General features: G+C 32.2%; 1 protein-coding gene across 1 annotated transcript; it reads right to left on the bottom strand.

Annotated features, from left to right (window-relative positions):
- Nucleotides 1–3,105: 3,105 nt before the first annotated feature.
- On the bottom strand, nucleotides 3,106–6,397 carry LOC131143895 (protein SRG1-like). The gene is made up of 4 exons (XM_058092255.1): nucleotides 6,164–6,397; nucleotides 5,390–5,637; nucleotides 4,595–4,919; nucleotides 3,106–3,610 (listed from the first exon to the last, which is right to left on the bottom strand). Exons 1-4 carry the CDS (start codon nucleotides 6,395–6,397, stop codon nucleotides 3,341–3,343), a joined length of 1,077 nt encoding a protein of 358 aa, XP_057948238.1. The 3' UTR covers nucleotides 3,106–3,340.
- Nucleotides 6,398–14,947: the final 8,550 nt, after the last annotated feature.

The raw sequence follows: 14,947 nt of genomic DNA on the forward strand, positions 1-14,947 counted from the left end.
TACAACTACGCTAGTGTCATAAAACCCCAATTATAGAAATGAATCTGCTTAAGATTATTTAGTAGTGGGAGGAACATCATATGGGCATAACTACCCAACATATTGCAAAAAAGTGTACCATATATCAAGCTCAAAATGTGCGCTCGTGTGAAGAATATGATACTCTGATCATCCGCATATGTTGGTAAATGACTGCATTGGTCCCATAGATTCCTCATCTTGATGCGAGAACCACGTATCGTGGCATCAGGTGGGACAGCTCCAAACAATTGGTGGCACATATGATGCACTGCCACTCGTCCCTAGCCATTGGACTCTTCAAAATTTTGATATCCTATATTTAGTTACAAACTTAAATATCATATTGACTTTGTTTTTGGTTTTATTTTATTTTGTTTGTTTTTCAAATCCTTATGGTGCATAGCATGGATCTTAATTAGTTAAGTGTGATCAGTCAAAAAGTTAATAAAGTGTTTGAAAATGTTTAAAATAATTAAACATTGCCGAGACAAAATTAAATTAACTAAAAAAATGCTTCTACATTTTAAAAAGAACGCAAATATATATTTCAAAATTAAGTTTAACTAAGATTACATGAATTTATATGTATCTTACATTCGAAAGCATATAAATGGACACTTTGAATTTGGATACGATACAGTATAAAATTTTATTGAATTTCAAATCTAGGTGAAGTCAAATCTAAGTCTTGAAATTCATACTCTATTATAAATAAAAATAAAAAATAAAAAATAAAAAATTATATATTTTAAAATTATAGTACCTAAAATTTGAAAAATAAATTTTTTTGTATTACTTCAAAATCTATAAAGAAAATAACAAACTATTTTTTACATTTAAACAAATTTTCTATTTTTATTATATTCAATACGAATCATAAAAAAACTACAAAAATAAGCCAAAAAATTTTATAGGACTTTGTAAAAAACTAAAAAATGAGAAGTGAAAGATATTTTCCATAGATAAACTAGCCCATAATAATTCTTCTCACATAATTATCTAAAGTGGAAAGAAACACGTAATTCATGAAATATAATTTTTTATGTAAATTTAATTATAAAACTACATGAATTATGAAGATAAATTCTTAAACAATTTAATTAATAAGTTTTTTTGAATAAATTTTGTTTCTTCTTACAAATTTGTCCACAAAATTTTAAAATTCAAAATACAAAACTTGTTTCATATATTTTTTTTAATTATTTTATAATTAATTTGTCCTTTTATTTCAATTATAGTTATAATTTTGTAGAAAGTTGAATAATTTAATGCGAAAAATCAATTTTGAATATTAAAACATAACAACCAACAACCATAAATGTTGATTCTTTGACAAATTTTATCACCAAAATTAAAATTTCAAAACACAAACAAACATGTTGTTGTAACAAAAATAAAAGATAAAAAACACAAATGATATAATATAATTCCATGATATAAAAAAAAAAATTTCATATGCATTCATCATTTATTCACCTAAATTTAAGATGCATTCATCATTCATAGATGAAAAATTCATACATGAAAAAAAACCCCAACCTCAATTTGGAGGTTCGACAAGGATGCTTCAAATCACCAAATTGACTTCAATATAACCCAATTCAAGATACAAAATATAAATTTCTATTACAAACTAATGCAAATTTAACCTCAAATTTCAGAATCTTAGCTCAAATTGAAAACAACAAGAATTAAGTTTAGATTACTCGATGTAGGAAAATATATCTCATTTCAGTTTCTTATATACCACCTTCCCAACATTCGAATTGTACAATTCGAACCTTACGTTCACTTGCAAGATTTGCTTCACTTCCAGCCGGTGCCCCCCTCTCGGCCCTCTCCGCTCTCTACCTCTTCTACAAACTGCAGATAGAGAGATAGGAGGAAGACATGATTTAAGTGGATAGAAAACACTACTTGAGATAGCGTTTTTTAGTTACCACGTGTCAGTCGGAGGTAACACTCGCTTAGAACAAAAGACGTTGGACCATTCAACGACTTTTAAATGAAAATGTTGGATGGTCCAACGCCTTTTCTTTTAAAAATGTTAGGCCATCCGACCTTTTTGTGGACGCCTCAATTTTGGAAATAAAGTTCCATTTGAACTATTGTCAAATAATTATAATCATAATAAATTAAAATTAAAAAAAAAACTCATATAGTTTGCGCTCGAGGAAAACAAATAATGGAATGAATTGACAACTAAAGTAAAGGGAAATGAAAATGTGTTGATCGCTTGTGAGTGCATTTAATTGAGGCGCACGGGATCTTCCATCGTGGTGGGCTTAACAAGCAGAGAGGAAGAAGGAGCAAATCTAATAATCCGACAAAGGAATTCTGCCTTCGTGTTGCACAAGTTAGGTAAAAAAAAAAATCAAGATATATAGGATAAATGTGTTGTTAATAATTAATGACCACTTGTTGCTTGAAAACCCATAAGTTTAGGTTGCATAAACATGGACAAAATTTAGATAACTATGAAATAAGAGATCTCGCAGTTAGATAGATCCTTTTGTTAGAGAGCTCAGAATTTCTATGAAGAGTTTTCTTGCAATTTGTAAAGTTCCTTTTGGCCAAATTCATCGCACAACGCAATATTCTTGTCCGTGGCTTGGTAACTATAATTAATCCCAACATTCATATAATTGATTCTTGTTCCTATTCATGAAGTTTTGTTTAGAATTCGAAAAATATTAGGAAAAGTAAAAGGAAAATATCAAAAAGTTCACATTTTCACGTTTGATTGTTAAAAAAGTGAAAAAAAAAAAAATACCAAATCTATGAACAAATTTTGATTTTACACGTCGTTAATATTTAATTTTTCTTAATTTTTAGTCATGTTAAAATAAACTTTCAATTTTGATATTATTTCAATAAAGAAGGAAAATATAAGGACAAATGAGTTTCTTCCTTATTTCATTGTCTTTCTTCTTTTTTTTTTCAAAAAAAATCTTTAATTCAAATGGACCTTAAGAGGTCTATATTTCTTATAAATAATTTTCTCCGGCACTTTGCCATATATATATATATATATATGCGTGAAACAGTATTTAATTAGGAGACACGTAACGATTACAGATACCCTTCATTAACTGGTAAAATGTTTATAAATGAAACCAGACAACAACCCAAGAGAAGGGTTTATTTATTTTACGTGCAACTACCCAGTGGCCGCGAGCCCTGAAGTGGTAATTGGTAGGATTATTCAAGCTGCAATGTGATGGGACGAGGAGCTTAACGAGTACATATAGAAGCCATACTATACATACGTGCATGCATAAAGGATATTAGTGCCGATACATAAAACCAACTGCACAGTTCAGCCTATGTATCTTCCTCCCTTTTTAACAGTCCTCATGTGCTCTAGGTTTGTCTTTGGACCCAGCTTACGAGAGAAAAAATTCTTTATGTAATTTTGCATCACTGTGCTCTCAAATTGCGGTGGGTTTTGTGAGTTTATGAGACTTCTTGCAGGGCCAACTTCAGCTTGGAGCTTGGGGCTGAAAAACATAGCAAGGGAGATTCTCTCTTGCGTTGAATTCACTGTGACTCGGTGCTCAACACTTTTGTATGCTCCATTGCTCCAAATCTGTAAAATCACAAATTTTGTTAGGAACTAGAGAAGTAGGAAACAAATAATATGTAATTTTTATATTAGAAGAAAGTCAAGTTTAAATATGCAAAATCACAAAGTAAGAAGAAGAAAAAAAAAAATTAAAAAACAAGAGAGGGAGAAAAGCAAGAAGGGTTTTAGTAAGATATATAAATAGTACCAAGAAAAATATTCTATGTTCTATTAAACGTGTGCCACTATTAATATTTTTAAATTTTGATTTTGTGTTCTTTGTCAAACTAATTTTAATTTTGAATTCTTAATCTTTTAATAGATAAAATATTCTGGTTTTTTTTTTATTTTTTTTTTCAAAAGAATCTGATATAAAAATTTTAATTCTGAACTACTAGAATATTTTTTTAACTCTCCAATCATCTCTTATAAAAATGAAATTTAGGATGATATGTGCCCCACAATTTTAAATGAAAAGTCATATTGTATGTTAAAGGATGTGTGGTGATGGTTGGAAGAGTAGTGTTTGTGAAATTTTAAAATAATTTGAATTAGGCAGATGATTTGGGACAATAAATTTGAAATCTTCGATTTAAATTTGCATGGTCTGAAACTATAAATTCGAAACTTTATATTTGAATTAGATAAAATTTAATATAATTTTATAAAAAAATATTATTTAAATTAATTAAGTAATTAAATTTATGCTCACAAACAAAGGACCATAATTATAAACTAACAGCCTTTCAAAATGATAAAATACAAGACAATAATTGAAATAAAAAAAGAGGCATAAACATGCTAATGCAAGTTTTCATGCTGCTGGGAATAGTGTGATTTCTGATTTATATATCCATACATATATCCATATAATATTTCACTATAAAATGACTATGTTTGAACATGTTGTTTGACTAAGATAGCTAGTTTTTTTTAAAACTAGGGCACGTATATTACCTAAAAAAAATGAGAGAGAGAGAGAGAGAGAGAGAGAGTCTGGTCACAAACCTCAAGAATGTCTCCAATGTTAACAATGAAGGCATTTGGGTGGAAGTTGACTGGAATCCAAATGCCATCTTTTTTGATTTGGAGACCTTGAACTCCGTTAACTTGCAAGAGGATGGTGAGGCCTGACCCATCCGTGTGGGACTTCAGGCCTATCACCTTCTCTGGCTGTGGGCATGGAGGATAGTAAGTCATCCTCAGCGACTGCATCCCATTCTCAAACGTCTCCTCCACCTCTCCCATCTCCACCTCTAGCCCTTTTGCCATCTGCCCCAGCAGTGTCATCGCAACTCTCTGCAACTCTGAGAAATAACACTCCAACACATCCCTGCATGCACTCAACAAAAACAACACGTACGTATTGCAAGCTATTCAGATGATTCCACTTGTCTTCACTCAACCCGATTTACTTGAGTTCGTATTCAAGTATTTTAACGATTTAGATTTGAGTTTGGTAATAATATTCGAGCTAAATTTTAAGCCTCGTAGCGATTTTTAATTTCATTAGTTTTAAATTAAAAAAGTCATATATTTTATAAATATATTTAAAATTATATATTCATCATATATACATTTATACATATATTTAATATATATTTTTTTTTATAATTGAGTTGAGCTTGAATTTTAAGAATTTGTATTTGACAGAGTTAGAGTTAAATAATTTTGTGACCGATTGAACTTGAGTAGAGCTTCGGAGGTTTATATTTTCGAGTCAAATCAAGTTCTTTTCTTGACTTGGCTCAACTCGAATACACCCATATGTTTGTATTGGAGAGCGGGAGAGGGAGAGGTGACCTTAGCGATGGAGGGAACTCTGGCAAGAGATGTGGCTTTCGTTCATGAACAGGATTGACAAGCATGTAGAACCTATCTCCCCAGTCAAGCTTTTGGTCTTTAGATAGAGCTAAGGTCTGCCCATACCCTTCAATGTCACCTGGCCTTGGCTCGTACTTCATTTTCTCTTCCAAAGGTAGCTTGAAAAATTTTTCAATTTCAGACTTCAGATTCTTGATCAGTGAAGCTCTTACTCCATGGTTCACCAGCTGTTTGTTCATCAAGGCCAACGGACCACTATAAGCTTAACTAAATAGATAGTGATATATCGTACTCCTCTTTACATAAATAATACTAAAAACAAAACTTTTTACTATGATTAAAATTGAAAAAAAAATCAAATGCTATTCAAGCCTAAAATAACAATTTTATTTGTTAATTTACTATATATTTTATTTTCATTCTCACTTTCTTGGACGATTAAATATGAAAAAAGTTAATTCCTTCATATTTTCCTCACCTTTTTCTTATATTTTTAAAATTCCAAAGGGACCATAAAGAAAGAAAATTTGCTAAGTAGTATATAATATAAATATATATAGACACACACATTAAGTAATTAATGGAATGGAATCAAAGAAAATAAAATAAAAATTTTCATTATGTTCTATTCCAACTTGATTTTATTTTGCAAACCAAAGGTGACATTAGAATAAATAAAAAATTTAATAACTACAGAAACCTCGGAACTAAAGAAGAAGAAGAAGAAGAAGAAGAAGAAGAAGAAGTGCAAACCTGGAAGAAACCCCATTCTTTGCAAGTTGTGTGCAACTTGTGGAATTCCAAATCCATGGTTTTCCCACTAAGCAAGCGTTTCATGTCAATGGTGGGGAGGGGTGGCAACGAAATTGCCTCCGCGGGCATTGGGGATTCTTCTTCGCAAACGTAGCACTCTGGGACTTTAAAATTGGCGGGTTCTTTTATGAACTCTTGAAGGCTCAGAGCTGGGACTGCCTGTGATGGTGTCATTGCTAGCTAGCTACCTCTTCTTCAAGCCTCAATTTAGTCGTATCCATACAACCATCCCAAGGTGGGTATTTATAGGCAATCCAAATTTAAAATAAAACCTTTGAAATGTGGATATATATATAAAATACTATAGAGAGAAAAGTATCAATTTTTTATTCATTTAGTGAAAGATCTATCGGGTAAATGTTGAGAGTTGACTTCTAATTTCTTGGTTTTGTTCTTTCTTTGTTTTGTTTGATGATTTATTCTTGCTTTGTTTTATTAGTATATGGTTGTGAAGATTTTTAATTTTTAATTATTTTAAGGTGGCTTCCATTTTAGAAAGAAGAAAAGTTTTAGTCCAAATATATAATTTTATTACAATCGTAATTTCAGGTCTAAGGAATAGATGTTTCTTTTTTACGTATTATTTTATCCACAATCTTTACTAGTCAAGATCACATCCAACCAATATAGGTATTGCAACGTGCCCCCGGCAGTGCCTCTGGTGGCAAGGGCGTGCTTGGGATGGACCACCTGTTGGTTTAAGTCCCAAGTTTGATTCTTACCCTAGCGAGCAAAATCCTGATTTACCCTGGGAGTGGGGCTCTTCTTGTGTGGGCGTGGGAATAGGCCAAGTTTCTTGTGACACTACCAGTGTGTGCTAGCGTGTTCTCGGTCAACGGAAGTGTCAGCTGGAATGTCAATTAGATGTACTGAGAAACCCAAGACACCCGACGTTATCCAAAATAAAATAAAATAAAATAAAAATATAGATATTGCAACTTCTTTTTATTGAGGCATCCCTTGGACACTCTCAAGTGATAATTTATACTCTCCAATTAATTATATTTGACAAGTTAACAAATTTTCTAACATTTCCAAATAATAATAATAAGCCTATAATTATGACCAATTTCCGTCGAACAATAAATAAAATAACAAAGGTTTGAATGAGTAAAAAATTATTAAATTAGGTCGAATAATTACATCACATTTTAGATAACAAATCATTTTCCTAACTTTGAATGATTAAATGGTTAACCCAAACTTTAATTTCATGACTACCCATGTCATATTTTAGATCCAACCAATTACATCATTGGATTTAAATGGTATTAGTTAGTTTTAGAAAAGTTTGACTTGAATTGTTAATTAACATTTCATAATCATTCAAATTTAAGTCTATCTTTCTTTCATTTTCTAGGCTAAATTTGAAAATTATTGGACAAAAAATAATACAATCATTTGTGCACTAAAAATTTTACATCTGATGCCCCATAAATTTCAAAAGTATTGTTTAGCTTACATTTCATTTGAGGAATGTCAAATTGTTTCTAGAAATAGAATGAAATATAATGAGATGTGATAAAAATTATATATATATATATATATATATATATATATTTTAAAGAAGGGCGGCACCTCAATTTATATATTGATAAACCCTCACTTTTGACGGAAAAATACCGTGGTTACAAGATAATTAAAGGGAGAAACAAAAGACAAATCTTTAAAGGCCTCCCAATTACAACACTAACACCCAGTCAAAATAAGATTACAAATCAAATCAAACCAAAACAAAACAAGGACCTACAAAACAAATATCACGCAACAAAATAAACAAAAGATAAATAACATAGACCAAAACCAACAGGAAATCAGTTAAACATACCTCATATAAGCCGTACCCATCTTCTCCAATTTATATAACCCATTGATAACTCTAGGGAGTTGACTACTATTTGTAAACAAACTATTCTTCCCCCCAGCACCTTGGTGATAAAAAAATTTAAATAGATATGATATAATTTAGAAAAACCACTATGGAAAAAATTGTGTTAACCCCACCAACATAGATTTGGATGGTAATATACAATTTTGTTTTTCATTACTTATTTCATGTTATGACTTCATAAATTTTTTTGTATTGTCATGTAATTTATGATTATAGCACATTCATTTTGTAAGGTTTTTTTTTTTTATATGACATATGAAATCCACCCACCATCGCGCCACTTTAAACACTAAGGTGCGGTATTGAATCCAAATGCGTGGTGAAAGCCACCCACCCATTGACGCACGGATAAATATTGCATGCACCAAGAGTAACTTATAGCCAAAAGATTATAACTTATAGCTAAAGGATTATTATAAAAGTAGTAAACTAGAAACCACGTGGACAAAAGCAATTTTTTTATATTTAATTATCATTATATGTCCTTATCTTGTATTTAGGTGCATATAATTTATATCTTAAATTTGAACTTATATGAATTTGAACAAAACCTAACATTAAAATATATTGATTTGGTTTGTTTCAAATTCATGCGCACAAATTCAAATTCCAAACGCTCTTAAATATAAAATTAGTGTCTAGGGTTTTATAGGCTAGCTAAGCTGTCTTTTTTCGATTCTCCTACAAATATTGAATATGTTTTTACAAACAATAATTAAATTAAGCGAAAACATGAAATTTAAATTTTATATTTAAATTTTATGCATTTTAAAAAATTTATATTATATTTTATTAGAATCTACATAATTCAGTCTCAAAACGTAAATGCAAACTATAAATTATCTTAAATAATGGATAAGATATTTTTGCCAATTTAAGCTGCATTCAATGTGAATGAGAAAAGAGCTATTCAAATGAGTGGAGGACAATCAACCTTAAAATTCAAAGAGAGGGAAAGAAAAAAGATATTCTTCCATTAATGCAAGTCTGCAACTACGTGCTTCTTAAGGCACCTATTAATGAACGTGCTAAATTATGGGTATCATTTAACGTATCTGTGCCATGTGTTTTGACTTAGTGCTGTATATAGAAAATTCAGTCACATGTGCAACAGAAAAAAACACGTTTTTATCAACACAAGAAAAGATGTGGCTGGCCAGCCATAAGATACATTTGAAGTCATTTCAGCATTAAGCTATTCTTGCCAACTGTGTGTGGCTTGGGTGGTACCTTGAATATTATTATTTTTTTATAATATAATTTAGATCATACAATGTTCTATATTTTTCCTCTTTAGTTTTTTGTCTTTTTCTTTTTCGGAAGTGGAAGGTGACGATAATAAGGTTGCAATACATTGACTCTAATAAAAAATTAACCATCTTCAAAATTGGATTGAACTCAATTCATTGCACTCACAAATAATTTTAATTTTAATGAATTATATTATAAATGAGTCGGTTTCAAATTACGCTATATGTGTGTAGCTTACTCAATTTGATTACAGAGGTCGAAGAGAAGAGAAATTCAATTCACACTTCATTTGATTAGGTAGAGGTTGAGATAAAAAAAATTATAAGAGATCCAACTGGGTTGATTCAAGTGATAAGGACGATTTGTGACTTTGGTGACCCCAAAGTCACGGGTTTAATTCCCCATTACAAGTTTACCTCGGTGAATTACCACGGGTGCGTCAACGGGCGGGCGGCTTTCACCCCCTTCCCCCCTGGGGGTTTGGTGCCGCACCATAAGAGACTAGAATAAAGAAAAGAAACTAATTTTTTTGACTAGTGATAACAAAAAATTGAACTACGAAAGTCTCAATTAATATTTGAAAAATATTCTCTATGGGATAAGTTTTTGAATTTGTTGATGGCTAAACTATCAAGTTCATGACATATGGCTGTAGAAAAAATATGTTTCATTTTCCTTTAGTTTTTTTTTTTGGATTATCGTGAGAACTCCAGCAATCGACGAGCCACTCCTTGGACCCCAGGATGTGGCACTAAACTCACGGGTCGGAGGCCTTCCCCTCTAGATCGTCGGCCGAGTTAATCAGATGTGGTCATAGCTTCCACGCGCCGGTTAGGCTTTCATCAAATCCGTCCTCCAAGACATGTGTCAGGATTGAATAAACCCAATCACTGAGCGCATCAACTGGGGAGCGAACACAAGATCGCCCTACTGAAATGCCAGCGCCCTTTCACTGTGCTTATGCCCTGAGGGCATTTTCCTTTAGTTATTGATAATGATGGTAGAGGTGTGAGTGATAATGACAAAGACAACATCAGGTGGTGGCAATAGTGGAGATGCATATATGCTAGTGAGGGTAGCATGTATATGAACCTTAGAAAGTGGATACATATGTATAGCGGCAAACATGACCAATAACAATCCTATGGTGGTAGTTTATGGTGAAAAAGAAATGAGCAGAAAGAATTGAAGGATATTTCTAGTGTAGTTTGGAGAAAAATTATATGTGAATACAAACTTTAACTTTTTCATAGATCAAATACTATTTATAAAATATTGGAAATAGTGAAAAATTCTTTACTATTAAACACATAATGGTTATGTGTAATGCTCTCTTTATCTCTCTAAATATTTTATATAGGTTTGATTTTTCTCTCAACGTGTCTCTCTATTTCATTTCTTCTCTCTCCATACAATGTCAACCAAATGGTGGAGGCTAATGTTTGATTCCACATTGAATATCATCCATGACAGTATCCTTTATATACATATTTTTTTTTTTTATGTTTGTCTATATTATGTTTTGACATCTTTTTGGTCTGAATTATGCTAAATTTCTTCAAATTATTTGACCACAAAACAAAGTGGTAATTTTTAAAACTTTTTCTTCTTTCCGTATGGTATCTATAACACACTAGAAAAATAAAGAGAAATCTACTTAAACTTTTTTTTCATTTTCAAGAGAGTTTCATTTTTAACCAAACTTTTTTTTTTTTTTCTAGTTCAAAGTGCATGAGCTCAAAAATATGATCAAACTTGATAAGTTTGAAAGCTTAGATGGCTAAAAGTAGATGAAGTTTCACGCAATGAGATTTTTGATAAAAGAATTTAAATTCATGTAGACTTTTAAGAGTGTAACTTTTACGTGTTCTAAAAAAGGCATCCTTAGTTAGAGAGCACAAGACTTTTATGTCGATAGTCTCATATTTTAGGCTTGAGAAATGATATGGAAGAGATATTATGTGAGAGACAGATGAGGGATACCTAACTATTATGTTACACATACGTCAAGTCTATTATTATGCCTTCAATATTGGACACCAAAAATAAAAAGAAAAAAAAGACTAGCCCTTATGCACGTACGTACGTAGCCCTAAGAGGCATAATATGTAGGGCGGATCTGGCCTTGGCTGACCTTTTATGCTGCTAAGCATATGCTAGCATCTTAATTTGCTATATATATATATATATATATATTGAACTGGTTTCATGCATTTGCCATGGGGTGAAGATGAGATGGTACTGATCGCTCAAGTCAATGCTTATGCTGCAATTATGAAGCAAACCACAGCCTGTCCGCATCCAACCCCATGGACTTGAATGATCAGTACCATCTCATCTTCACCCCATGACACATGCATGAAACCAGTTAAACATATTTATATATTCACAGATTAATAAATTCAAGAAACTTAAAAAACTTCTTACCCAAACTTTATTCAATACATTGTACTTCTTTCTGATCATATAAATATATTATAAGGTGGCACATATGGAATCCCTAAACATATAAATCAACATGGAGAGCTGAGAACGAAAAATGACGCGCAAAATTAAAACCACTAAACCCTAACTGGCATATTTGGTGAGCTGATGAGATCCGAATCATGGGTTCCGTTTGACTTGAAAGGTTCTGGGGGTGGTTTTAATTTGCAGGGTTCCCTAAATAATTGGACCCCGTGTGGAGCCCTTTGATCAGCCGCTTAGCAGGTACGGGAATGACGCCATTTTCCTGTGCAGTTTCTTAATATATATTTTTCAAGGAAGGGGAAAAAAAATACGCTCTTTGATGATTCTATATGCAAATTGTATATATATTTGTTGATTTTATATGCAAATTGTTTATATATAAGGTGGTTAATTGGTCATGCATGCAAATCTTAAAAGTCAAGACAAACCAGGTTTTGGGACATGGGACAGGATAATATCCTATCTTGTCGCAAGGATGCATGTAGGGTTGGACTCCCCCATGGACAGATTCAAAGAACTTGTACTTGTTTTTGTCTTGGGAATTAATTACAGGCTTGATTGCCGACATGTTTATGTTGATTTGTAATATTTATTGATTTATGACATTATTTAGTTAGGATTTTACATCAATCTTCAATTGCTTACCTAACATATGTACATACATCATCGATTTGCCCCTAGGGTTGCCTAGGTGACAAACGGGTAGCGGCTGGATTATTGCAGGCTCTCGTTCCGAATTTTTTTTTTTTAATTCAAAATAATAATTATTATAAAAATAATACGACCAATTTTGTCTAAAAAGGGAATAAGTTTGAGGGTAATTTGTCTCGCAAGTCCTTTTAATTTCATCGAATTACATTTCACATCTTGAAATTTTAATTATTTGATCCTCACAGTTTAATTTAAAGTTATCCATAAGCAAATTTTTTCTAGGAGTATATTGCTTTAAGATTAGAAAGCCAACAATCAAGGAACCTCAGTAGATCAAGTTTAGAATTGCGGTGTTTACACCATGCCATTCAAGCATAATGACGACTAGTTGAAAAAAGAAAATAAGCATTCGACCAAAGGCATGAAGCATGTTGCCTTTGACAAATGGTGGATCTCTTTGATTTTATTTTATCCTTTAAACTTCAAGACTTTACTTATAGCATATTTTGTTTTTTTTTTTTTAACCAAAAGAGGGCGGCACTTCCATTTATTTATTAATACACCCTCACTTTTGGGAGAGAAATACCGTGATTACAAAACAAGCATTGAGAGATTACAGATAAAAAAATTAAAGGCCTCCAAAAAAACAATACGTTACCAACCAAAAAAGGATTACAAATCCAAACAAAGTTAAATAAGAAACAAATCTAAACAAGCCTATCAAAAACTATATTAATTAGTAGACTTGATTGGAATACATCATTACCTTTTAAGCTCGTCTAAAGAGGGTTGAATCCCCATTAGCCATATTTTCCTCCAAATTTGTCTAAGATGGGGCTAAATCTTAAGGACCACCTTTACTATCCAAGCTTATATGAGGTGAGACTCATTCCCAATGAATGGTGCTTTTTCGACCAAGTTTGTCTCAGATGGGGCCGAATCCCAATGAACTATCTATTACCTTCTGAGCTTATTCAAGAAGGATAAATGTTGTAATGCCCCGACCCGCCACATGGGCCCGGAGTGCTAGAAAATATAATATAAAATAAAAATACTCTCTAATAACATAAATAACAGGGTTCGACCCCGAAGGGTTCACGGTTGCCCTTTCCATAAACATCATACAATAAAAGCAGCATAAAAGTTTCAATCTCCAAAATACCATACTAGAGTTCTAAGTCATTACTATTACATAGACTCCCAAAAACACTATGCCCCAAAACCCACTAGAGCACTAGGCCCGGTTTCTTGCAGGACCTGAAATAAGATTTGTATATTTGAGTGACACACTTCTCAATAAGGTGGATTAGATTAAATCAGTGTGTGATCACATAAGTTTATTCCAATAGAAAACAATAGTAAGTTTAGCTGAAATGAATTATGCAGTTAAAACATTCTCAACCATATAATAAAGAAGATATATATATAATTCCTGCAAAAGATAGTGTGACTCATTACAAGCGAGAGTTCCTGACGTTAGGGTAGGATACAGGCCCATACACTGTAAAATCCCTTTGCTCATTACTCAAAGTTGTAACTTCGCCCATTTTATTTTTAAATCATGTATATGCATATTGAACTCCTCCTTGCCTTGGAACACCACATAAGCACCATTTACTTCCCCCATGGTACGGGTTGTGTGGTCCGTAGACCCGATCTAGCTCTAGCGGCCCACCAATCTAATCAATTCAATGTTACAAGTCCGCCTTGGTCAATCCCACCATGGATCAAACACCAGAGTCAATGACCAATCGACCTTTCGAATACCCATCCTTACCAATAAGGTGTGGTTGCGCTATATCACCCACTAACAATGGTACCGTGCTTCCATAGTAACCAGTTCCTTAAGTGGTCCATGCATCATATATACAATTTATAACGAAAACACATTAACCTATTTTCATTCCATAAAGCATTTAAGCAATTCCATTATTTTTCACAAACTCATTCATTCATCCGCATTACTAGGCATTCACAATCCTTGGTCTTAAACTGGCATCTCATTTTCCACAATTCCTGAAAACAATTTGGAACTCCAGTTCCCATATTTCATACCAATATCTCACGAGTTCAGTTCATTCACATTTAGCACCTCATGCCACACTTATTTGATTAAATATGTTATAACATAATAAAAGGTTTGTAAAACTACAATTTACATAAAACAGGGTTTCAAGCATCTTCAACTTTTAATATAATAAGAATATATAAATTTAAAGAAACATGGAGACCTTACCCCAAAACCCTAATTTTCTTGAAACCATAAAATACAGTTTTTAATCGGTTCAGATTTCAAAAGTAACTGATGTAAGACAAATCCTCTTATCTAGCTTACAAGAAAACCCATTAGAAACCCCACACTCCACGCCCTATGGCGTTTGCAGTTTAAAATTCTGAAACCACAATTTTCACAAATAAATCAACACAAACTCTAGATCAGCAACCATTAATCATTTCCTTGG

The sequence above is a fragment of the Malania oleifera genome, chromosome 12, assembly GCF_029873635.1.
Source record: "Malania oleifera isolate guangnan ecotype guangnan chromosome 12, ASM2987363v1, whole genome shotgun sequence".
NCBI lineage: Eukaryota > Viridiplantae > Streptophyta > Magnoliopsida > Santalales > Ximeniaceae > Malania > Malania oleifera.

Bases quoted from the DNA above. Each gene is read 5' to 3' on its own strand.
- LOC131143895 (XM_058092255.1), bottom strand. From the start codon at position 6,397: ATGACACCATCACAGGCAGTCCCAGCTCTGAGCCTTCAAGAGTTCATA. The intron at 5,638-6,163 runs GTTTGCACTTCT...ATGAACAAACAG, and splicing joins AAGAATGGGGTTTCTTCCAG to CTGGTGAACCATGGAGTAAG. The intron at 3,611-4,594 runs GTTTGTGACCAG...GTGATTTTACAG, and splicing joins ACATTGGAGACATTCTTGAG to ATTTGGAGCAATGGAGCATA.